Here is a 27,154-nt window from a genome sequence, read left to right on the forward strand (position 1 = left end):
TAATAATGCCGCTTGGGGTGTGTGTGAAAGCCCTAATAAGCAGGCATATACATAGAATGAAGGCTACTGCTAAGCTTGTAAGCCGCCCTGAGTCTTCGGAGAAGGGCGGGATATAAATGGAATTAAAAAAAATAAAAAATAAGAGGCTAATAATCTCCAATTTAAATAAATTTGTTAACATATGGTATATTTTGTTGTTCCTACTCTTAACATTTTAAATGCTTACTATTTTGAACCATGATGTTGTTCACCAGTAAAAACTGATTATACGTTTCACTAGACAGTTTTAGATTATTTACTTTTTATTTACTTTTCTCTGAATAAATTGTGTTCTTTTTTTTCTTCAAGATCAAGTATATGTTCATTGGTAACCACTATATTATTCTAATATAAAATAATAGAGCCAGTAATTCTAATAGTTCATTTTAGATGGAACAGTTTTCTTCACCACAAACTCTGGGTAGAGTGATATCTTGATCATCCATCTACCCTAAGAAAATTAAATTTAAAGACTTAAATAATATGCCCAGACAAAATTTATATATTTCTGGGTTCCACACACAAATCTCCTTTTGACTAAGGATGGGGGGTTGGGGGGGCACTTACTTCCCCTTGCATTTTTTTGCACAGATTCCAGACATTTTTTGGAATGATCAGAAGAATCTGATCTGACAGCAGGGTCAGATAGTAGATAGAATTTTTATAGCCCTAGTGGAACGAGTTGAAAACCTAAGGGCAAACAATTGGTTCTTTTTAAAAAATCACTAATTAAATATGATGACAAAATTTTATGGACTGTGAATTGCTTTATTCTTTGAAAGGTAATTGATGTTTCTGGAGTCAATGTTTCTGACAGAGCATGTAGATAATATTAGCAAAGACATTAATCCAGATAACCCAATCGTTAATTCAGTGGGCTCTAAACTAAATTTCTTTAAATTTATTTCATTTTCCAAACAGGAACCTGAACAATACATATCACTTTGTACAGTTATGATAACTTTTGAAAAGAAGGCTTTTAGCCTGCAGTAGCTGCAATACATCTTCATCTTAGTCAAGAGCGTAGCCACTGATTAGAAACGATTGAATCCTTCTGAGTTATTCTTCATAGGAATCTGAATGTAGCATTAATAAATAAACTAGGAGAGACATAATAGCGGTGTTCCGATATTTGAGGGGCTCCAGAAAGACAAAGGAGGGGGGGTCAAACTATTTTTCAAAGCACCAAAAGGCAAGACAAGAAATGATGGGAATTAACTAAAGAGAAATTTAGTAGCAGCTGAACACTGTTTTCAGAAGAAGTGCCCCATCACTGGAGGCTGGATAACCATTTGTCTGAAATGGCACAGGATCTCCTGCTTGAGCAGGGGGTTAGACTAAAAGACCTCCAAGGTCCCTTCCAATTCTATGTTCTATATTTTAAATGTTAGTCTATTAAGACCCCTTCATGTTTAGCATTAGAAAACAAAGAGGCAGTTCTCCTTACAGCCCAGTACTTATATCTGAGAAATGGAGGGATTGCTGTTCAGATAAAAGTGTATATAGCTCTAAAGCCCATCTACATTTGGGAAGTGATCAACTCCTGTTTCATTTAGCTGCTATAGCTTTTAACAAGCAAAATTCATTTTAAGTCAAGAATGAACATTTTTTTATGCCAGAAGAAACTCACCTAGCTGTGATAATTTTCTTCCCCAAAGTATTACTTGAGCACTGGCATTGAATTTCATTTCTTTTCCAGCCTGGTATCTCTGATAAGGGGCCAAGTGGTGACTACAGATGGAACCCCACTTGTTGGAGTCAATGTGTCATTTGTCAAGTATCCAAAATATGGCTACACCATCACTCGCCAGGATGGCACGTAAGTTGACTCACTTCATTCACAAAACTATTTTGTATAGCAATAACTGTGCAGATTAACAGATGGTGCTATCTAGTGAAACCATGTGGTATAATGCATAGAATTCCCACTAGGGCAAAGGGCTATCATGAAAGCAGAAAGTAATTTTTCACATGGTGTTTTGAAGACTTGCTGAAAGTAAATTTGAAAGGATTGACTTCTGAAAATAATGTGATAGCAGTTGGACTTTTTCTTGCAGAAGCTGTATTATATCTATAAAAACATTTGTGGACTACAGTAGTATCCAGCTGAGACCCAGAAACATTTAATTTTGAGATTCAAGGCAGGCTAACACTCATTTTTTGGGGGGAGGAGACTCATAAAACAGTGCAATTTCTTAGTTTCCCAATTGTCCCATTCCTTTCTAAAAAAAATCAGCTCTATTTAGAGTTTCTTGAGGCAAAACATATTAAAAGGGTGTAATTGAATAAATGTAGACAATTCCCTGCCGTGTCCTGTTTCTCTGTTCATCATTCGATTGGAAAGGCACATAGAATTAGCTCCAACAAAAATACTGTGTCATACTTTATCTAATTAATTGGATGTAACAATAAAATGATATATTTACATGAAATAATGCATTGCAACTATTTGCTGCAGTACATGTGAATTGTAGTCTACAAAAGTCATTGGAGTACTGATCCATTGTTGTTGTTAGCTGCGAAGTCGTGTCCGACCCATCGCGACCCTATGGACAAGATTCCTCCAGGCCTTCCTGTCCTCCGCCATCTTCTGGAGTCCATTCAAGCTCACGCCCACTGCTTCAGTGACTCCATCCAGCCACCTCATTCTCTGTCGTCCCCTTCTTCTATTGCCCTCGATCTTTCCCAGCATTAGGCTCTTCTCCAGTGAGTCCTTCCTTCTCATTAGGTGGCCAAAGTACTTGAGTTTTAGCTTCAGGATCTGGCCTTCTAAAGAGCAGTCAGGATTGATCTCCTCTAGGACTGACCGGTTTGATCGCCTTGCAGTCCAAGGGACTCGCAGGAGTCTTCTCCAGCACCATAGTTCAAAGGCCTCAATTCTTTGGCGCTCAGCCTTTCTTATGGTCCAACTTTCACTGCCATACATTGCAACTGGGAAGACCATAGCCTTGACTATACGCACTTTTGTTGACAGGGTGATGTCTCTGCTTTTTAGTGTGCTGTCTAGATTTGCCATGGCTTTCCTCCCCAGGAGCAAGCGTCTTTTAATTTCTTGGCTACAGTCCCCATCTGCAGTGATCTTGGAGCCCAGGAAAACAAAATCTGTCACTACCTCCATTTCTTCCCCATCTATTTGCCAGGAATTGAGAGGGCCAGTTGCCATGATCTTGGTTTTCTTAATGTTAAGTTTCAACCCAACTTTTGCACTCTCCTTCTTCACCCGCAACAAGAGGCTCTTTAGTTCTTCTTCACTTTCTGCCATTAGAGTGGTATCATCTGCGTATCTTAGGTTGTTGATATTTCTTCCGGCAATCTTAATTCCAACTTTTGATTCATCTAGCCCTGCCTTTCTCATGATGTGCTCTGCATATAAGTTAAATAGGCAGGGCGACAGTATACAGCCTTGCCGGACTCCTTTCCCAATTTTGAACCAATCAGTGGTTCCGTGTCCAGTTCTCACTGTTGCTTCTTGACCCGCATATAGGTTTCTCAAGAGACAAATAAGATGGTCTGGTACTCCCATCTCTTTAAGAACTTGCCACAGTTTGTTATGATCCACACAATCAAAGGCTTTAGCATAGTCAATGAAGCAGAAGTAGATGTTTTTCTGGAACTCCCTAGCTTTCTCCATGATCCAGCGTATGTTGGCAATTTGATCTCTAGTTCCTCTGCCTCTTCGAAATCCTGCCTGTACTTCTGGTAGTTCTCGATCCACATACTGCTGAAGTCTAGCTTGTAGGATTTTAAGCATGACTTTACTAGCATGAGAAATGAGTGCAATGGTGCGGTAGTTTGAACATTCTTTGGCACTGCCTTTCTTTGGAATTGGAATGTAAACTGATCTTTTCCAATCCTGTGGCCACTGTTGAGTTTTCCAAATTTGCTGGCAAATTGAGTGTAGCACTTTTACTGCACTGTCTTTTAAGATTTTGAATAGCTCAGCTGGAATACTGTCACCTCCACTAGCTTTGTTGTTGCTCAGCTTTTCTAAGGCCCACTTCACCTCACATTCTAGGATGTCTGGCTCGAGGTCAGTGACCACATCATTGTGATTATCTGGGACGTTAAGCTCATTCTTGTATAGTTCTTCTGTGTAATTTTGCCACCTCTTCTTAATCTCTTCTGCCTCTGTTAGGTCCCTGCCATTTTGGTCCTTTATCATGCCCATTTTTGCATTAAACGTTCCCTTCATCTCTTCAATTTTCTTGAAAAGATCTCTGGTCCTCCCTATTCTATTGTTTTCTTCTATTTCTTTGCACTGTTCATTTAAGAAGGCATTCTTATCTCTTCTAGCTATTCTCTGGAATTCTGCATTCAATTGGGCATATCTATGTTTTTCTCCCTTGCCTTTCGCTTCCCTCCTTTCCTCAGCTATTTGCAAAGCTTCCTCAGACAGCCATTTTGCTTTCTTGCATTTCTTTTTCTTTGGGATAGTTTTGGTTGCTACCTGTTGTACAATGTCGCGAACCTCTGTCCATAGTTCTTCAGGCACTCTGTCTATCAGATCTAATTCCTTAAATCTATTTGTCACCTCTACTGTATATTCAACAGGGATATGATTTAATTCATACCTGACTGGCCTAGTGCTTTTCCCTACTTTCTTCAGTTTAAGCCTAAACTTTGCAAGGAGAAGCTCATGGTCTGAGCCACAGTCAGCTCCTGGTCTTGTTTTTACCGACTGTATAGAGCTTCTCCATCTTTGGCTGCAGAGCATATAGTCAATCTGATTTCTGTGTTGACCGTCTGGTGATGTCCATGTGTAGAGCCGTCTCTTGGGTTGTTGGAAAAGAGTGTTTGCTATGACCATCGTATTCTCTTGACAAAATTCTATCAGCCTGTGCCCTGCTTCATTTTGTACTCCAAGGCCAAACTTGCCTGTTATTCCAGTTATCTTTTGGCTTCCTACTTTAGCATTCCAATCCCCCATGATGATAAGGACATCATTTTTTGGTGTTACTTCTATAAGGTGCTGTAGGGCTTCATAGAACCGGTCAATTTCATCCTCTTCAGCACTGGTGGTTGGGGCATAGACTTGGACTACTGTGATATTGAATGGTTTGCCTTGGATTCGAACTGAGATCATTCTGTCATTTTGAGGATTGTATCCCAGTATTGATTTTCCTACTCTTTTATTGACTATGAAGGCTACTCCATTTCTTCTGAGGGATTCTTGCCCGCAGTAGTATACCTGATGGTCATCTGAATTAAATTCACCCATTCCTGTCCATTTTAGTTCGCTGATACCTAAGATGTCGATGTTCAGTCTTGTCATCTCTTGTTTGACCACGTCCAGCTTTCCTTGATTCATGGATCTTACATTCCAGGTTCCTATGGAGAAAAAATCTTTACAGCATCGGACTTTCCTTTCACCACCAGACATATCCACAGCTGAGCGTCCTTTCGGCTTTGGCCCAGTCGCTTCATTCTTCCTGGCGCTACTAGTACTAGCCCTCTGCTCTTCCCCAGTAGCATATTGGACGCCTTCCGACCTGAGGGGCTCATCTTCCAGCGTCATATCGTTTTGCCTTTTGGTACTGTCCATAGGGTTTTCATGGCAAAGATACTGGAGTGGGTTGCCATTTCCTTCTCCACTGATCCATAACAAGGCCATTGTTGGGGGCTGGGGTCACTGCTTCAACACTGAGCTAACGAACATCTTAGCAATAATGGAGATTCAGGGCTTTTGTGTGATTCATTATAAATTTACTAATATTGTTTGCTCAAAGCTGTCATTCAGTTTTGCCACATGGCATGGAGGCATTTGTGATGGTTTTAATGGCTGCTTATAGCAGTTCTATGTTGGAAACCACACATCATACAGTGCTTTATGATATATCATGGCCACATTTGCATTAATAACAGATCTTGGTTCACAGCAGAGGTCTTAATCACAAACTTCCCTGAGTCAAGAGAATGAGCGTGTTAACTTTTTTATGTATGCTTGGAGGAAAAAGATATTGTGTTACAGATGATACCAGCTCTAAATCTCCTGCGATCAGGAAGACCAGAATTAAAGAGAGAGTCCTGAGCCATATCACTTAACAAATAAATTTAATATAGTTCAAGAAAGTACCCAAGAGAAACAAAAAACTTGTTGCACTTTTGGAAACTAATGAGCTATATTCATTTTTTTTTCTACTTCTCCCTATAGAGCAAGACATGATTTGTGGTACTGCTTTGTTGTTTGTTTGTTTGTTTGTTTTAGGAACTGGACAGAATAAGCCATAATGTGGTTTCTTTTGATTTGGCTTTGCCTGCCTCTGAACTCTTAGCATGTTTGTACTTTTGAAGCCCTTGCTTATATTATAGCATGTGTTGTAAAGTTAGTTGGTGGTGTTTCCACTGTTTGTTCAATAAACAGTGATTAAGCGAATCATAGTTGAGCATAATACATTAGCCTTGATGTTACCTCTTACTTTAGGTGCAGTAAGTACTGAAAAGGGTTAAGGTCAAAAATGTCAGCTATGGGGCAGGGTTTGCATTGTGACAGCTCTTTAGTCATATTGCTCTTTTTGTTCCAGCCCCACCCAGTTGCTGTAAGGCAGGGGTGTCAAACTCAATTTCATTGAGGGCCGCATCAGCATTGCGGTTGCCCTCGGGGGCCGGGTTGGTGTGGCCAGGGTGGGCGTGGCCTACTGGGTGGGTGTGGCTAGAGTGCATATGGCCTACTGGGTGGGCATGGCCAGCTCTACATCAAGGGTGCCTATGGGGGCCTGGGCAGGAGTGGGACAGATCTGAGGGTCTCTGGGCCAGGGCCAAGGCAGTGGGGACCATTCCCTCCCTGTTTCCAGGATGGCTTCGTGGGCCGCATGAAACCAATTCACGGGCCGGATCCGGCCCCCGGGCCTTGTGTTTGACATATCTGCTGTAAGGGCTCAGTTTTCTCACACATATTTTCATTCCTATGAGTCCTAAAACCACAATATTGATGGTTTTGTTAGAAACAAATACCGACTATTTTAAATTTTTAGACCAAAACATTTGTCCAGTTCTGGAACTAATTCAGCACAAAGAATAATGTGTCTATTTTGAAAATTTAAGATTTTTCTTCCCTTTGCCATAAACTTGTATGTAAAGATAGTTCTGCTGCTGCTGGGTTTAAATCACAACAGTTTTAGCTAATTTCAGATCTGATATTGGTTTGTTAGTCCTGTGCTTTCTAGCACTTGAAATCTATGTTTGACTAATAATTTGAACCATTACAAGCCAGTTACTTTTCACAATTGTGAAAGGAATGTGGGGATTCATTGTTTAGAGTACTAATCTATCCTGCTGTATATTAGGCTACATTAATTAATAGATAGATAGATAGATAGATAGATAGATAGATAGATAGATAGATAGATAAATAGATAGATAGAGACGCGGTGGCTCAGTGGGTTAGGACGCTGAGCCTGTCGATCAGAAGGTCGGCAGTTTGGCAGGTCGAATCCCGAGTGCCGCGTAACAGAGTGAGCGCCTGTTACTCGTCCCAGCTTCTGCCAACCTAGCAGTTCGAAAGCACGTAAAAATGCAAGTAGAAAAATAGGGACCACTCCGGTGGGAAGGTAACAGCATTCCGTGCGCCTTTGGTGTCCAGTCATGCTGGCCACATGACCACGGAGACGACCTCGGACAAGCGCTAGCTCTTCGGCTTTGAAACGGAGACGAGCACCGGCCCCTAGAGTCGGAAACGACTAACACGCACGTGCGGGGGAACCTTTACCTTTTTAGATCGATAGAGAGAGAGAGAGAGAGAGAGAGAGAAAGAGAGAGACCCTTTTCCTAGCTTTAAATTATAAGATTCTTGCACCCTATTCTAGAAAAAGCAGAGCTGATTTTTTTAATAAATATCTTAATCACTTCTGAGTACATTTTTGCCATTCTAACATACTATTTATAGGGTGACTTAAAAGGACTTTTGGAAACTAATCTGAATTGCAGTAGCACAATTGTTTTATAGAATGCACAGTACAATCACACTACAGAATACATACGCAGACTGTAGTGATTACCAACTGTTTTTGAGCTCAGTAGAATTGCTATACAGTACTTAGGGAGGGGGAATTTGTAGGCTTTCAATTATTGTTGAACTACATTGTCAAGTAACTCTAGCCAAAAGAGCCTCTGTGAGAAATACTAAATTTGGGGTCAGAAATACTGAATTCGTGAGTCATCGACGGTCCATCTTTGATATAAACTTTTAAATAACTTGGCAACAGAATATCTGAATGGCTTCTTCACATTTTGTTTTTTGTTCTGTTGGACTTTGGAGTGATCTTTACATTTGAGATCCACGGATTTTTTTTCCTGCTTTGTTGTTATGATTTTGGGGACTAGGGTGTAGCTAATTCTGTCCTGCTAAAGTTTTGAATACAGTAAAATGTAATCTAAGAAATTGTATAATGAACTGTATTGGGTGTGGTCCTCTTTCTAGTTTTATTGATTAGTTTGGGTCTTTGTTCTAGAATTATTCATGATGTAGACTCCAACTTCTTTTAGGTTTGATTTGATTGCAAATGGAGGAGGATCTCTAACTCTTCATTTTGAACGAGCCCCATTCATGAGTCAAGAGAGGACAGTGTGGCTACCGTGGAATAGCTTCTATGCAATGGATACCCTCACTATGAAAACTGAAGAGAACTCTATTCCCAGCTGTGACTTAAGTGGTTTTATCAGACCGGATCCTGTTATAATTTCATCACCACTTTCCACCTTTTTTAGTGATGCCCCTGGTCGAAATTCAATTGTTCCAGAGACTCAGGTATCAAACATAGATGCTAAAAATGAAAAAAAAAGTTACAATTATTTTCTAATTGTTATTATTTTCTAATAACAGCCCTATAACAATTATTTTCTAATAACAGCCCTATAACAATTATATTAATTTAATTCGCATTTTATAATACCACTTATTTTGAATATTTATATTGTCATTTTTTTCATAAATATAAAACAGATGCAGATATATGCATTCAGAGATAAAGGCAGAACATATTGGTATATGGCTATGATGTGTTTGGCAATATTAATTAATATTTGGCTTGGGTATATTCTTTGTCACAAACACCTACACAAATTCAGTTGCATTTGTCCATTCTTTGAACTTGGAAAAGTACAATTCTGGGACAAAAGCTTGCTTAGACATTTTTCATGAATATTACATTTATGTGCTGAATTGGGAACCAAGGTTTTCAAAATCCAAGCCTTGAGCACATTAATAAAGACAACAAAAGTATTACCCACAAATTTCAGAGAGTCTCAAAGCATTTTAATAGAATATATCTCTTTGACTTTGTACCTATTGTTCGTGACAAATCCTTTATCTGTAGCATCAGATTCCTAATTTAGCACTTGCTTCTTCTAGATATAAATGCAGAAATTAATCATCAGAAATGTTCCTGTGTAAAATGTAAAATTGTTCATTTTGTGTACCAGATTCTTCTGAAAACCTTAAACTTTATCCAGTTTTTCTCCCTAGATTATAAAATCCCATTGAGCAGGTCAAGCTAGGCATAAGTCCAGCAGGCAAGTTTCCCCTTGCCACAATCACATAGCAAAAGAGTTGATTCTAGAGTGTAAAGAGCAGATACACAAGTGCTGAAGCCTCCTCCCCCAAATAGCTTTGCCTGCCCAGGCACCTTCTCCTCAGCCAAGATGCAGTACTAGAAGGGAACTTCTAGGAGAGCTATGGAGAAGAGCTATGGGAAGAGGTGAGGAGTAGCATGGGGAGAGTTCAGTTCCTCTCGCCTACATGTCTCTTTTAATCTAAACAAAAACCTGACACATCTCCCATCTCCATTCTTGCTCTGCATGAAGTTGTCACAGATTCAAGTTTGAGCAAGCATCCTATTTGGCATGTTTGCAAAAACATAATACATGCAGCTAAGGCATGTGGCATACCCAGCTGATAAGGGGGCGTTCCATCATCTTCATTGCTACTGTTATTCTGCTTTTCCCACCCACCCCCTTAGGCATCCTTGCTACTTTGAGATGACTGTCAGTGGTAGTCGTAACTTCATACCATTACAGCTTCATGGGGCCTTCTTGCATAAAGCTAGCAACCAGATCTGTGATTCTTATTGATGCTTTTGCCAACAGTGTGGATTTTAAAAGAAGCAATAACAGTGCCCAAAATATGACTAATCCAGAAGTCCTATCCTAAGTCTTACCATTGCAGGAAGGCAAGCTAAAATTTCCTAGCATATTTACTTTAACCTACAAGTACAACCCATGAGCCGAACCAAATAAATCTCTTCCATACCACACTCATTTAATATGAACTCTCTTTCCTTATTTAGGTTCTTCATGAAGAAATTGAGATTCCAGGTGCCAACATAAAGCTCTGCTATCTGAGTTCCCGTACTGCTGGATACAGATCCTTGCTTAAAATCACCATGACACAATCTCTTGTGCCTCTGAACTTAATTAAAGTTCATCTCATGGTAGCAGTGGAAGGGCATCTTTTCCAAAAGTCATTCCAAGCATCTCCCAATTTGGCATATACTTTCATTTGGGATAAAACAGATGCCTATGGCCAGAATGTTTACGGGCTCTCGGATGCTGTAGGTATGATCACTAGATTCAAATCATGTAACTTTTAAGTGCTGGCTTTCAACAAATGCTCTTAAGTTAAAGAAAAATCTGTGATCTGTACTGACAATAGAAAATACCTATAGACAGCTTCCATTATTCCACAATAGCAGCAATTTTTCCAGCTATCATTTATTTTGTTTATTGATTAGACAGTATTTATAACTTTCCCAATTACAAAGTAAAATGGGCATAATACAAATAACATTTTTTAAAAAACAACAACAATGTTACAGTAAAAGTACCCTAATCAAAATACGGTACATGTGATAGATGCCCTCAGTCAAAATAACTATTATTGAAGGCTTATTGAAATAACACATGTATTACTTGTTTATAATATCTAATAGATATTGCATGTAACATTCTATCTAGGAGTACCCAATATAACACTTATGGGCACCAGTGTTCCTGCTATTATTTTGCTTTATAAACACTAATCTTCCTGTTATACCTGACTCTGTGTGTGTGTCTGTGTGTATGTGTGTGTGTGTGTGTGTGCTTCCTTCAATCATGTATGTTTCTCAGAGATTGCCTATAGGTCACCCAAGTGGCTTTGTGCCTGAGGGAGGACTAGAACTCATGATCTCCTGTTTTTTAGGTTGATACCCAAAGAGAGACAAAGACAGACAGACAGAGATAGAGAAACAGAAAGAGAAAAAGAAGGGGTGAAAAAGAGAAAAAGAGAACACTACAAAAAAAGAAGATTATATTTTCAACTTCATTTTGCTGGAATTTTCTCTGGGCCACAAATTGGTTCCCCAAGCTGTCATAAAAATGATGGTTGAAAAAATAATTGATCAGGGGCAAAAATCTATTCATTTATTTAACCTATTGGGGGGGGAGAAGAATTGAAAGAATGATATGATGCATCTGTTGGAGAAGTTATTCTGATTGATTAAGTTACTTATCACAATCATTCTGTGAACTGAAATACTTATGAGAGATTTTTTTAAAAAAATAAATAAATTCCTATGACATGTTTTCATAATTCAAAATGGGTCTCTAGTCCAGTAAGGTTGTGCAGTCCTATTACCTTAATATTAAATAGGGAACATAGGAATCAATACCTTCTTTATTGATATCCACAATTTATTTTTCTTTTCCTTTTATATCCCAAGAAAAGTACACAAGTTTGTGTGTGTGTGGACAGAAGGCAGTGAGATGCTAGGAGAATTGAAGAAGGGGCAGGAGTATGTTTCTGGATGCTTTGCTCCTGCATTTGTAGTTTCTAATTGAGTCTAGCAAGACAAGGTATCATCACAAAATTTTTATACAAAATAGAAATTTGAATAATGTACCAGAGCCATGGTTGAAGTTGGCCATGAACATATTGCCATCATGAGATGTGACTTCTGGAATAAACTCAAACATTCACTAGCGCTCCCAGTGACCTTTTTTCCAGTATTTTATTAACATTACTATTACATACTAGGGAAAAAGACTGTAAATAGTCAATTGTTTAGGCAATAAAAGCCTGATTTACAGAGTTTCCCCAAGGTTTTCAGAGAGGACAAGAAAAATCATTCAAATGACATTTTGATATAATTGATCATTTCTCACAGTGAGCTCAGATCATCATTTATGTTTTCTTTTGGGTAAAAGATAAGGGAGTTTTACCAGTCTTCCATCGTAACTGAATTTATGAAGTGGTTGTCTATATCTTTAAGAGCTGTTAGAGGAACTTGAGAATTCTTCAGGAAATGATCAAAGCAACTCTTCAGTCCTGTTGGAAACTTTTAACTGCAGTCTCAGAGAAAGTATCATCAGTGCATGCATACTGTATGTATATACAAGATGATAAGAAGAGATCCTCAAAGCAGATAAGTCTTTGATAAGATAGGATGTGATGCCTGATAACTTCAGGATCAGATGCAGAGGTGCTCTTCAGTCACTTCACCAACACAGCCCTATCTACATCTACTTTCAAGCCAAATCCTGGCTTGTGTTAAACCGATTTTGTTATTAATTGTGCATCTAGGACATAGTTGGTTGGTGACTCACATATCTATGTCAGAGAACTTGGCGTATGGGATTATCCCACTTCTTCTGGGATATGATCGATGGAGCTTAGAGAAAGCTATTGAATTTTATTGAAATACAAGTGATCTTCCTAAATGCAATCAGATTTCTTCTAGTCTTCTTTTTGATCCACTCCCTATCCTAACTAACTGATGAAGTATATTTCTAGGCAGCCAGATTCATAAAATGTATACATGGCTGTTTATTTATTTAATGTATACACTGCCTTAATCCAATTGGATGGTAGGTGGTTTATAGTAGGTGTAATAAAATGTAGTATCATTACTAGAGTAACACAAGATATATACAGTAATAAACCTAATTCCTATATCAGTAGGTCTTGTCCAGAATCATGTTTGGGGAAAAAACAGTTCTTTACAGCTTTTCAGATGGCCAAAGGCATAGTGTCCATCTTTGCCTTGGAAGATATCCTGTTCCATAGAAACGAAGTCCTTACAAAGAACACCCATCCACTCCCACCCACCCCCATCAGGTCACTCCTATTGCATTTCCTGGTAGTTTGGGACCTTAAGCAAAAGTTCTCCAGCTGTCTGGTTTGGGCAAGAATTATCAGGAAAAGATAGTCTTTCAAAGTACGTCTAAGCCATTAAAGGTCTTGAAGGTGGTAAACAGCACTTGAATTGCATTTGAAAATATACTGGTAGTCTAACAAAGTAAGATTAGAACTGAATGTTAAACATGCAGGTTGCTGCATTTTGGAACAGTTGAGTAATCTTCAAGGTCAGCCTCATGTAGAATGAATGACAGTCATAGAATTGAGAAAACATAAGAACATGAGCTCTTATCTGAGCAAACGTTTATCCTGTCCTGGAATAAAAAGTTGAGAGAGTGCTTTCCCGGGAACAGCCTTCACTTGTCTGCAGGACTCCCAGACTTCAAGCCTAACCCTTTCTGGGGAAGCACAGTATCATTGCAAATTACATAGGATATAATATTGGAATGAATAGGTTTCTGAATTAGCAACTATTTAACTTGCTAGAGTTAGAAATGCAAGTATCATCAGTATATTGTTGATATATTACTATGGATCAGCAGATGCCATTTCTGGAGGAAGCTGGAATATGACCCCATATCCCTCTTCTAGTTATACTTATTTCTTGATTTCCAACAGCATTGTTTGAGGTGTTCCTTCACCTACTTGATTTTCTAAAAATCTTCAGAAAATCAAATTGCTCATTGGGATCAGTGGACAGGGAAAGGCCATTAAGAAGCAAGCCTGTTATAGGTTAACAGAATAACAGAGTTGAAAGGGACCTTGGAGGTCTTCTAGCCAAAACCCTGCTTAAACAGTAAACTCTTACTGTTTCAAACAAGTTATTGTCCAATCTCTTCTTTAAAAACTCCAGTGTTGGAGCACCCACAAATTCTGGAGGCAAGTCATTCCACAGATTAACTGTTCTAATTGTCAGGACACTTTTCCTTAGTTCTAGGTTGAATTCCAGAGGCCAATGAGACATTTAACATAATTTCTCCAGATTCCTATGTCACTTTTCAAGTATGGAAAGCTATTAGATCTGTCAGATATCAGGATAGGCATCTTACTTGGACTATCCTACTTTGGAGGTTAGGGATCCAGTTAACCCTATCATCACTAGAAAATTATTAGTACATGGCAAAAACAAATCACTTAGATGTCTTCCAGGACCAGATCATGTCTCCTCTGCTTTGAAATGAAGCAGATCTACCATGTGGCCAACAAAGTAGTTTGTCTCAAGAAAAAGTTTCAGATTGTTATGACAGCCATGACAATTATTTTGCACTAACAGTACGGGTAAATCCATAATTATATTTGCAAGGAGATCAAGCAGCTCAGAGAGAGATGCTGCCATGTAGGGTTGGACAGCACAATAACACCCCCCAACCCCCTCCCCAAGCTTGTTCTTTGGATATAATTTTACAAATATGGCCTCATATCTGGCCATCTGTGGAACAGAGCTCTTCACAATAGACAGGTACTTCTGGTACATAACTGCCACAGTACTTCCCCTATCTTGGCATCAGCACTGAAGAAAGTGACAAAACCCCGTTTGATAAATTTCAGTGAGAGAAAATCCCCCTCGTCCAGCCAGATCTCTGAGACTACATTCATGGGAAACAAATCTTGAATTCAGAAGTATTGTGCCTGAGTTTGGCTTGCTTATCAGTCTAGTTGTCTTGATATGGGCACAACTTTGCAATATTTCTTCCTCTGGACCATCTCATCTGCCATACTTCCTCCTTCCCATCATTATTATCATCCTGTCTCCATGTCCACCCCCTTATCTACCTAGCTCACAACTCCCAATCATTCCTATTGCCACATACCAAGTTCCCTACCAAGGGTCTTCTCCTTCCCTTGTCCAGTCCCCTATAGATCTCCTTAGCAGGTCAGATGGTGGTAGGTTACCCTCTCCTGTCTTTTCATACCAGGGATGAACATTTTTCTAACATTCACTCAAGTAAACAGTAGTTCTACTTATTTTTTTCTTTTCTCTTTCATTGCTCTGTATGTTTTCCCACTATCTCTGCTACTACCATATAAAGGAAAACAGCTCCATTGGTCCATTTTAAATAAAGTCAGTTTCATTAGGTCTCCTACAAAGGCAGTTGTCTGTCAAAAACCATGCTGTCTGATATAATGGCTATCTCCTCCACCCTGATATAGCTTATAACTTCTGCTCCACTTTCTATTCCTCTTCCATTCATGCTGATTTTAATTGTGGTTCTTTTATTTCTTTATTGACTTTTCCTTGATCTTTATCTCCTCTGTCCACCTAGTGGTTAAGAAGAGACTAGACAATCACTTGTCTGAGATGGTATAGATTCTCCTGCTTGAGCAGGGGACTGGACTAGAAGACCTCCAAGGTCCCTTCCAGTTCTATTATAGTCTATTCAAAAGCTGTTTCAGCCATTTTACCAGTATACTTTTATCCCATCTGCTCCTTGGAGGTCTGGCTGAGCAATTTCCTGACAGTAAATCTTACCAACTCTCTAGGCCCTCTTTGTCTTTGGACACAGTATTATTAACCTCCTGAGCCCTAACTTGTCCAGTCTTCCAGTCTGCCATATTGACCAAGTCACTCAAGCTGGAAGTGAAGATGAATCTGGAACTTCCTGTTGCTAATTCCATACTTTACTCACAGTAACTCCCAATATGTGTCATGCTAATCCATGTGTCAGGACATTGCCTGTTGGTTTCTGCAATATGTAATAATATGTGGAAACTTTATGGGAATCAGTAAACCTTACAGTGAATAATAAATAGGCTGTTTTCAAATTGGAACAAGAAAGCCATAAATTTGGTAAGAACAATAATCTATAATTTAATATTTTCCAAGATGTCCATCTGATAACTCAGTGGATAATGGGGTATCAGGTTAGTGCATTATTTAACGTATTTCCAGGGTTTTATTCTGTACTTTTTTCCATGAACACAAAAGTACAGTATTAAATTTAGATATGTATTTTCAGTGCTGGAAGCAGCCAGCTAATTAAAAATAGAATCTGGGCTGTCATCATCACTTCCCTCCTTCCTTTATTAAATCAATCATTTCCTGCAACTTTAAAGCTTTGTACAGCTCTTCAGAGTATACATCAAGTTAAATTTCAGGGTCAAATGAAGTCAAATATCTAAGTTTAATAATGTAGAATAAAATAAAATACCTTGGGAACTGCATTTCATAGTAGATGGCAAGTCATTCACATAACAATGGTTATTAATATAAAATATGTCTATATATATTTCAGTGTCTGTGGGCTTTGAGTATGAGACCTGTCCCAGTCTGATTTTATGGGAGAAAAGGACTGCTCTACTGCAAGGCTTTGAACTTGACCCTTCAAATCTAGGTGGTTGGTCGTTGGATAAGCATCATGTCCTTAATATAAAAAGTGGTAAGTTTATTGATATTCATTTGTGGGGGGTTTTTGGTAGGGAATCTGTTGCCCTAAAGATGTTGGTGAACAATTCTCGAAAACTTAGTCAACATGACTGATATTGAAGGATACAGAGAATTGTAGCTTAGCAAAATCTGTTTTCCCATCCCTGTAGGTTCCATTCTCATAGGTGTGCTTGGAATAATAAGAAATGGTTGTGCTAACATCTCATGGATGCTAAACAATAAGAAGGCCCTGTAGGGCCAATATTTAAAACATATTTTAATATTTAAAATGTATGAAGAAAAGTATGCCTTTAGTGTTATTCTGAAAAGCATTGTTTGTGTTGAGATATTAGCTGCATGCACATAGCTTACTTAATCTTATAATACAATTCCTTTTGTAGATTTTTACAATGCATTGAACCATGCGGATTGAGCCTGTGAAACTGGCTAAGCCTCAAAAATGAAACTAAACTTAGAACTAACTAAGGTTAGCATGTTATGTGAATGTAGTTGCTAGGTATTTGCTGGTCTAATTAACTGCCTTAAGTGAACATAGCTACTGTATTAAACCAGGGAGGGGCACTTGCAGCCCTTGTATCCTTTTCCAGTCACAGCTGACCAGAAATCTGTGTCAGCTTTAAGTTTGAGGTGGGAAACAAACAATGACTCGAAATCCAAACAAACAAGGATATATGGGAAGGACTCTCTTGACTTTTGTTTCATTCATTCATGCATAAATATGATTTTGTGTTTAGCAATGTGCTAAGGATATGCACACAATGTAAGTATGGAGAATCTCAGTTAACAGAATAACAGACCAAAATGAAAATTTTTGTATGTCTGTTAATTAACTCACATACAGATGTATATGTTGTAACAGTGAAACCAGTTGAGAAAAGGATATTTGAAAGAAGTTGGATCCTAGGTATCATTGAAATTTCCTCAGCAGAGGGTACATTTATATATCAGACTTAGATTTTAAAGAATGTTTTGATGTATTCTTGTAAATCATCAAGACCCTGCAAGGCTCACCCACAGGCACCAAATAAATCTTTAAATAAATGAATGAATAAAATTATTATTTTTCTTTAAATTACATTATTTGACTTTCACAGTTTATTTCACATATCCAAATTTTTGTTCAAGTTATAAAACACATTAAACGTTAACAAAAAAAAACAGCTGACTGAAATTTGACTGTCACCTTTCCATAAAAAATTCAAACTACCTTGCAATGAATTTTTACTGTTTAAATTGCCAGTGTCAAGTATGAAACACATTTTAAAGTAATTCATTATTTAATGTCTGTTTGGCATATTCTCTGACTTCCTCTTTGCTAGAGGATGGTTGAAATTTTTTCTCTCAACTCGTTCACTTAAAAGAACAAAGAAGCTGATCAGTTCCCAGGGCTTAAATATGTTCACCACACCTGGTCTGTGAAAAAGGAAGAGAAAAATTCCCAACAATTATACCCTTGCCAAACATTCAAAGTTGATTTTAGCATCTCAGAGTGATAATGAGTGGGGTTTCAGGGTTGAATTCATTAAAAAACCTCATGCTATTCCAAATGGTGCATATCTTAATAGGAAATTAGAATGGGAAAGATCTAAGGAAAATCTATTAAATTGTCTATTTTATTGTGAGCATTATTGATTTCAATAAAGAACATGTCTCTTTTTTGCTGTGTTAGTCAAAGAGTTACCATATACAGGAAATGAATTAGATATCACATAGATTATATTAGTCCCAAGACATAGTGCCCCCAAACGTCTCTGACTTCAATTCTATACCTCCTTCCAGCATTGTCTCTGTCAAATCTGGATGGTATTATGTTGGTGAAGGTTAAGGTGACTTGTTAAAGTTAGCAAAATGAAAACATTGGCTAGCAGAAATTTATAAGCTATGTCCTTACAATCTGAACCATGTAATAAAACTCTGAAGACAGATGAATTCCAATCCCAGGATTTGGCAACCAAAACATGCCATGAATAAAAATAAAATGTAGTGTGCTTTTCTGCATGTTGTTAGGTATTCTACACAAAGGTAGTGGAGAGAATCAGTTTTTAACTCAGCAACCAGCAGTAATTACCAGCATTATGGGAAATGGTCGTCGTCGAAGTATCTCCTGTCCAAGTTGCAATGGACTTGCAGAAGGAAACAAACTTCTTGCTCCTGTGGCACTTGCGGTGGGAATTGATGGGAGCCTGTTTGTTGGGGATTTCAACTACATTCGACGCATCTTTCCCTCAAGGAACGTCACCAGCATTTTGGAGCTAAGGTAATGCCACTGCTAAAAGCACCACTATAAAAGCTTTCCTAAGTGATTTTCTTTATAGCTTTCTAGACTGTTGTTGCTTGTAGCCCTCAGCACAATCCACTGTTCACAATTGATAGGTGAACACGAGTGATGGATCAAAACTGGCATAAAGTTGCATTTCCCCCCCCCTCTTCCTTTGAAGATTATAATGGGAATTCAAGCAGTCTGTGAATTGTGAAATTCAGCATTAAAGAATCAGAATGGGCAGTGATGGTTAAGCATTATTATAAAAGAATCTAGGTGGAAGTTAATTTTTTTGTTTTGTTTTTTTAAAAAGGGACTGAAGAAGAGAAATTGGGCATAACAGCAATGGGAGGAAGGAGTTAAATTAGGAGAGGAGAAAAGTAAATTAGAAAGCAAAAGACTGTTAAATCAGTTAAAATGGTCAGGAAAGAGAAAAGAACCGGGTCAGAACTGGGAAGCAGGAAAATGGTAGTGGGACTGATAAATAAGAAGAGGAATACAAAAGAATATTGTAGGAGAAAAGGAAGGGAAAGGACAAAAGGAGAAGGGTGAATGAAAGTATGTATGAACGGAATGGTAATAAAACAAAGCAAGAGAATAAAAAATAATAAATGTTAGGATTTTGATAAAATATTTAGTCCAGCATTGTATATCCATATTGGCCAATCAAATGGCTTTGGAAATCAATCAGTAGAATATGAAGGCTGTAGCTCATTCTTGTTTCTATTCCCAAGTAAGTCATGAACCTCTCATCATTCAGTTTCAATGGTTAATCCTGGGTTGTAGCATGAGAATAGGAGAAAAAATAATGCTCACGTATTCTGTGCATAATTTCGCATATCTTTATTGCACAATCTTTTTTAAGTTCAAAGGCCAAAACATTTAACATTTTTCATTAAAGTGGAGTTGTTCTAATTCTGAGACATTTTGATTTCTCTTTTGTGTCTCTTTTTGATTCAATGTTATGGATTTTTAGATGCAGTAAACTGAATTATGCACAGTAGTGCAAGTGTTCATCAGCTGTGTATTTGCATCTATTTTTATGGCACAGTTGTACAATTCATAGTACTCCTATGCCCCTTTTCCAAGCCCTTAGAGTGGGTAGGGCTAAAATTTTTAAATTCATTTTTTCCCTTTTTATATTTTGGGCAGAGCTTTAAAGACAAAATGGTTACCTTAAGTCTTCATATCTTAAACTGATCTACAATGAAGAAAAGAGGATCTGAAAATGTTACTCTTCCATACTCTGGTATCATCATACTTTGATAGCCCTCATTTTCAAAGCAATTTCCCATTGGGGTGACACTTTTATTAAATCAAATTAAATCTTCTGGTTATACTTGTGATACTGGGATATTTCTACTTCAGTGGCATGATATTATAATTGCTTTTGTTGAACCATATTTAGCTTTTTTAGTGAAAGCTATAATCTCTCTCCTGATTTCTAGATAATTTATGAATATGGAATAGAATGCAATTTTTCTTTCATTGTTGTTAATTCTTATATGCTGCTCTACTATTTCTAGCTTGCAACTTCAAAACTGGAGTCATAGACTCCATGTAGATAAAACTGCTCTGATTATACATATCATTGAATCCATTGTCCTAAAACATACAAAGTGCTGAAAACCAAGGCTATATGTAATATTATTTTTTGCTAATTCTAATATATTAATAATTGTTTGTTTAAAGGCAGAATATTATTATTATTATTATTATTATTATTATTATTATTATTATTATTATTATTATTATTATTATTATTATTATTATTATTATTATTATTATTATACAAAACAAGAGGCGAACTTTTGTCCACTGGTTTCCTTAAGATTTTTAAAAGTGATTTCATTAGAACTTTTATACAGTATTGTCTAGCATTGATTAGGTCCATGGCAACTGGACACTGTGGAATTCTGATTGAATTCAGTATAATGTAGTGTTAGGTGTTTGTTGCCTTCTCAAGAGTCCTACAAGTCTTAGTTTTGCATTAATGGAAATGAAACAAAGAATGGATCCCATATAAACAAATATAATTAGTGGTGTTTAGGAACATGAGATAGGGTAGAATAGCTCAGAGGTGAAAGTATTTTAACAAAGGTGGAACTGTCAGAGCTAAACCTGCTTTAGAGTTCTTGGTCTTCTCTGAACTTGCAGACATTTCATTACCCAACAAGGCAACATCATCAGTGCAAATTACCTGCCTGTTTATTTGCAACAACTTGCCCTGCCAGTTTTGGCACGAATGAGATTTCTTATTTAAATCCACTTTGTTTTGATTTTAGAGCTACACAAAGCATTTTTTCTAATAATCATACCGAAGAGCATAGTACCAATATTACAGCTATGCCAAAAGTGTGTGTGTGTGGGGGGGGGAGATTTGATAATATTTAATGGATGGAGTGGAAGAAAGAAAAGAGTACTGGATTTAATAATGAGCAAACCATATTACAGCTGTAGATCATTTTTTTCTTCTCTTGAGATATTATGTCACTACATTCTCTGTATTGCATTATAGGCTGACCTAATGTACTGAATGATTTCTTTTACTGAAAAAAAAATATTTTGTGGGCAAATATGGCCATCATATGCAAAAAGAGGCATTACTCATTTTAATCACCCTTCCTCTCTGCACAAAATCACATTCTGCCTAAACATTTATCACAGATGTTCTCCATTATATGAACTAATATTGTTGCAAATTTCTATGCATTCTAAATAAATACAAAAACAGAACACTTAAAATAATGCCAGTAAAACAAGAAATAGCAAAGTGTTCCAAATCCATGCAAAAATATAAGTGAAATTATAACTTAATCTAGTTTATCAGAAAACAAAAGATATTCTTGTAGTGTGCATCATTTTCCTAACTTCATCTAGACCAAGCATTCAAAATGATATAATCTGAAACACACAGGGGCACAAAATTGAATTACATTCTTGCTATAGGCTTGAATTGAATTATCTGTGCCAAATTGAGATGGAGCTATTTCCTTTTAATTTTCCATGTATGACAGTTTTGAGAAAATAAAAGGATAAGCAAGAGAGAAAGATTTTGACATGTGACATTTACAGATGCAAAATATAATTATAGCAAAAATTAACAGATAGTAGTCTTATAAAATATAGGGACGCAGTGGCTCAGTGGGTTAGGACGCTGAGCTTGTCGATCGGAAGGTCGGCAGTTTGGCGGGTCGAATCCCGAGTGCCACGTAACAGAGTGAGCACCTGTTACTTGTCCCAGCTTCTGCCAACCTAGCAGTTCGAAAGCACATAAAAATGCAAGTAGAAAAATAGGGACCACTACAGTGGGAAGGTAACAGCGCTCTGTGCGCCTTTGGTGTCTAGTCATACCGGCCACATGACCACAGAGACATCCTCGGACAAGCGCTGGCTCTTCGGCTTTGAAACGGAGATGAGCACCAGCCCCTAGAGTCGGAAACGACTAGCACGCATTTGCAGGGGAACCTTTACCTTTACCTTTTAGTCTTATAAATGGCTCTCAGTTCTACCAGTTAAATGGGACATCCATGTTCAGAGAGGAAGTGTTGCAAGCTGACTGTGAATTTCTGGGAGAAGACTGGCGGAACTTGGTAGTTGATCATTGTGAGAAACTAGAGGTTAAATGAGAATTACCTTCAGTTATGAACCAATGAATGATTCATTCAAATTATGTTCCAGCACAAGACATGACTTAGCTTCCAAAATTTGTGAAATATCACAAAAAGCAGACGATACCCAGTATAGCTACACATACTGGCTTTAAAGGTGAAGAACCCAACACATTGTAGAAGAAAGTTAATTTATTCAGGAAAGTTGTATTAATGCTGGTCTTTCATATCCATAAATTTCTATGTTTTGATTATTCAACTGGGATTGGTATGGCCTAAAATACGCTAGGGGGTAATATTTATCCTAGTCCCCTTTGTGAATGCCTAGATTGTGTCCACAATTTTGTTAATTATAAACTAATTAGAGCTGTGGAATAATAAATTTATTTCTAGGAACCATAATAGCTTATGTGGGATCCAGCAAACCTCCTTCTAGTCTAGGGGTCTTCAAACTTGGCCTTTTATGACTTGTGGACTTCAACTCCTAGAATTCCTCAGCCAGGCATACTGGCATACTGGCTGAGGAATTCTGGAGTTGAAGTCCACAAGTCATAAAAGTGCCAAGTTTGAAGACCCCTGGACTAGTCTATCTTACGTAGGCACTAAACTAGGAAAAAATATGGAAAGAACATACTTTGGTTTCAGCATAGCATTTAGAAGATCTCTCCAAATATTTTGGTTGGTGGAATTTTAAAAGGTGGGTTGAGTTTTTTTCCTTTTACATGAATCAGCAGTCAATTAAGCAGGCATATGCAATGAATGTTTGCATTAGCATGGAGAGATACTTCTCTGCCCCCAGGAACCTGTAGTAGACCTAGTCCTGGATTAGGGACAACAACATTGCAAATAAAATAAAGCTAGAAATTGTAGGCTTCAACACAGAAGGTAGGAGGAAGATTTAAAACGATCCCTAAACTATGCCTACATTTGGTTAAATTCAGTTGAAATAAATATAGCCAGGTTTGGGAACTACAGATATAAGAATTATGTGCATCTTAACAGATCTCAAACTGAATAAGAAATGGCAATCAGTACAACTTCCAAGAAAAAATGGAGTAACCTTAGGTAAAGGGTAAACGTTCCCCCGCACATGTGTGCTAGTCATTTCCAACTCTAGGGGCCGGGGCTCATCTCCGTTTCAAAGCTGAAGAGCCAGCGCTTGTCCAAAGACGTCTCCATGGTCATGTGGCCGGCATGACTAGACGCCAAAGGCACACGGTGCACTGTTACCTTCCCACCGTAGTGGTCCCTATTTTTCTACTTGCATTTTTACGTGCTTTCGAACTGCTAGGTTGGCAGAAGCTGGGATGAGTAACAGGCGCTCACTCTGTTACGCGGCACTCGGGATCTGACCCACCAAACTGCCGACCTTTTGATCGACAAGCTCAGCATCCTAACCCACTGAGCCACCAGCCCAGTATTTAGTAATAATTCAGTATTAGTCTAATCACCTTTAGAGTACTGCACCCAATTTCATCTACTGCATTGTAAACTAAGAAGAGTATGAGGAAGGGACAGAATGGACTATTGTATTTTTACAATAAAAGTCTTAAGGGTCCATCCCAGCAGATACAGGGACAGCAACACTTTCTATATGGCTTCATGCCTGAATAAGTCAATATTATACATTGGGAACAGGTTTCTTTTTGCCATCTTGTAGAATAAGACAATATGTAATGTTTGCTACATGGTCTCTTCTTCAGCTAACTGTTCTCTCTTTCTTCCCTCCCTCCCCCCTTGTTTCTTTTCTGTTTACTTTCTGTAAAGAAATAAAGAATTTAAACATAGGTAAGCCAAGTTTGCAATCCTATTATCATTTGCTATAGCTTGCTTGCTCCATTTTGTTTGCTTTTTGTGTTGTGCTTTTTTGTATAATGTTCTGTTTTTAATGTATCAGGTGTAGCAATATTAGTGTTCTCATTTTGTGTTAGAAATATGGTAAGCAGTAGTAGTTATACAAATGCAGTAAAAAAAAAGCAACCAAAGAATTAATTAGTGGAATGAGAATATAATGAACTCCAAGTAAACTTCAATATGACCTTTTTCTCTGTAGTGTCTAATTCGTTTAAATGGTTGAGGAAAACTCCAGGAGTGGTTCTTGTAAATGCTGAAAAGGATTTAGAAAACCACTAATGGACTAGAAATGGGTCAAAAACTCATTTCCAATCCATTAAAGGATTTTTTTTCCCCAGATTTGTTCTCCCATTCCATCTCACCCTTTAACTCAATATTATTAGGTTACTTTGAACAGTTTATATCCAATCACCAAATTCATTAGTTATTTTGAAGTGAGTTTAAATTTCTTTGCAAAGGGTTTCATTCCTTTTGCTGTTCACTTTTTAGATGCATGGTTTTGCTCATCTGCCCTACATCTCTGGACATTGCCCTAGAAACATGTGAAAAACCATAAAATACAATCAGGCATTTGCTTCCTGGTAACTTTTGCAATTCCTAGATAATTTTTTGCAAAATGTTTTCACATTTGAATAATTAAGGCATAACATAAAAACATGAAATCCCATAGATCCAGTTTGACCAAGCTAGATATATTGCTGTTCACTTTTTAGATGCATGGTTTTGCTCATCTGCCCTACATCTCTGGACATTGCCCTAGAAACATGTGAAAAACCATAAAACAGAATCAGGCATTTGCTTCCTGGTAACTTTAGCAATTCCTAGATACATTTTTGCAAAATGTTTTCACATTTGAATAATTAAGGCATAACATAAAAACATGAAATCCCATAGATCCAGTTTGACCAAGCTAGATATATTGATACCAGAAATAAAGTTTCATTCTGGATACATTATAAGTCTCTTGCTGTAACTGCTAAACTCAAATGCATTGTCCTTACTCTAACACAAATTAGCATTTGTGAAATTGAGCTGCTGAAATAAAAATGGAAGATTCTAAGTTAAATGTTACTTGTGCCAGTATACAAGACAGTTGTTGCCCCAGTTAAATTCACCTGTGTTATTAATAAATTCACTTAGTCTTACACGATACTAGGAATCTTACATTATCATAGTCAATTTAGGGTACTCGCATTGTCAAAAAAAAGTCAAGGCAGTGCAATTAAAGTTCTGCCTCTCCTAATGTTGTATCTCTCTCACACACACACAATGCAGAATGCACATTGAAAATGGACAGAGCTTTGATTGCATTATTGTGGATGTCGTCTTGAACATCTCTTTTAATGACAAAAATCAGCAAAAGATGGCGCTTTTTTTGCATTTTTACAACTTTATTCACAAGGGTATCATTCAATCTGAGTATCATCAAATCCCAGTTTGCAACCATGCCTAATGTAATTGGCCAAAACATCTTTTATTGTGGAGCTGGCTTTATTTATCTCACTCTGCTCCCTCAAGAAATCTACTTAAGAAAAAATAACCTAATTTTCTGTCTTTGTTCTGCTGTCTTTTAAAAACTCTCTTGGCTTTTAAAGGAGTTTGCCCTGTGTCACCTAGGGCTGGCATCTGCAGAGATCTTATTTAAAATACTCATTCCATCTGCCTGTTAGCCCAGGGATGTTTGTGCAGGAGTATCTCCATTTAGTCCAGTTGTCTATTTGAATAGCTGAAGCTGACATTTCTAAATTTGCAGGTGGTTCACTTGCTCTACACCTTGAACACCTGTCAAAATAGATTTATTAGAAAAAGCCTCTAATATCTCAAGACACTCAATGACCCTATGAAATAAGGCAGAAGGATTTCAGCAAAACAATAGCTTAGCTTTGTGTCAGATCTGAGGGACTTGTTATTACCATATACAGAATTAACACTGCAGTATTTTGGGATTGATTTGTTATGAAGGCAAAAAGGAAAAGATTTGCCACAATCTAAACTATTGTGTGCTTGGCCGAAATGTACGAGTTTATAGGATAGCTGCAGATTTCAGAATGCTAATCTTACAAGAGAACAGGAAAGAGGCAGTCATGGTTTCAGGAAATCTTAGAAACTAATTAGTCCGTACAATGCCTTCTAGAGGGTGAAAATATTATGAAAGCCTTCTCTGCAGTAATGCTGTGCCTATAAAAAAGAATATTTGCAGATCAGAGTTGAAATGAGGGGTCCTTGGTGCTCTCTGAGGTTGGTTGTTTTTTTGCAGAGGTTTATGATGTTACCAAGCAGCAGCTGCTGCTGCTGCTGCAAGAAAACAACTAAGCTCAGAGAGCACCAAGAACCCCATAATGCTTTACCTCCTTGAATCTTGGGAATTGCAGTACCAGTGCTAAAGTTGATCCCAATATTATGAGATATAAGGAATACGTGGAAAGAAAACCAAAGCATTTGATATTAAATTGTCTATTTTACATACATTTTACTTACTGAATAGATACCTTGTGCTTTGTGAACCATTGTAAGATCACTAAATCATCCACTGAACCTCCCAAAAAGTAGCTAGGGCTGTTCTATGCATTCCTTATTCAAAACAGAGGCATTCTTACTCTTTTAATGAGCCCCCTGCTCTTTATACACATTGAATGACACTATGGCAGAGATACAATCTAAACCAAGGTTCTCCAGATCATAAGTTCAAATTACCTACCTTGAAATAATTATAAAGTGGGAAGTATTGATAAACATACACCAAGCTCATTTATGTTGTAATGGGAAAAAAACTACTTATGATGCTGGACTAAAGCTTCTATCTTGAAGGCTGTAGGCAAGACCCACCCAAATGAACTGACTGAAGAGCAAGTAGGAGTGTAAGCCGCAAGCCTAGACACATGCAACTGGCTGTGGCA

At 37.7% G+C, this 27,154-nt stretch overlaps 1 protein-coding gene across 5 annotated transcripts in view; it reads left to right on the plus strand.

Moving 5' to 3' along the window:
* Nucleotides 1-27,154, plus strand: part of TENM2 (teneurin transmembrane protein 2) — a gene marked incomplete at its 5' end in the record, with an annotated part of 970,964 nt that overhangs the window by 885,174 nt on the left and 58,636 nt on the right. For 4 of the 5 annotated variants that reach the window (XM_081316730.1, XM_081316731.1, XM_081316732.1 and 1 more), the window contains 6 exons: nt 1,739-1,858; nt 8,521-8,782; nt 10,320-10,587; nt 16,381-16,524; nt 18,540-18,789; nt 24,171-24,191. In XM_081316730.1, the coding sequence (XP_081172856.1) occupies nt 1,739-1,858; nt 8,521-8,782; nt 10,320-10,587; nt 16,381-16,524; nt 18,540-18,789; nt 24,171-24,191 (1,065 nt within the window). The remainder of the gene's footprint in view (nt 1-1,738; nt 1,859-8,520; nt 8,783-10,319; nt 10,588-16,380; nt 16,525-18,539; nt 18,790-24,170; nt 24,192-27,154) is intronic. The other variant, XM_081316733.1, reaches the window with a different exon arrangement.

Source organism: Vipera berus (assembly GCF_964194415.1).
Source record: "Vipera berus genome assembly, chromosome: 2".
Taxonomy (NCBI): domain Eukaryota; kingdom Metazoa; phylum Chordata; class Lepidosauria; order Squamata; family Viperidae; genus Vipera; species Vipera berus.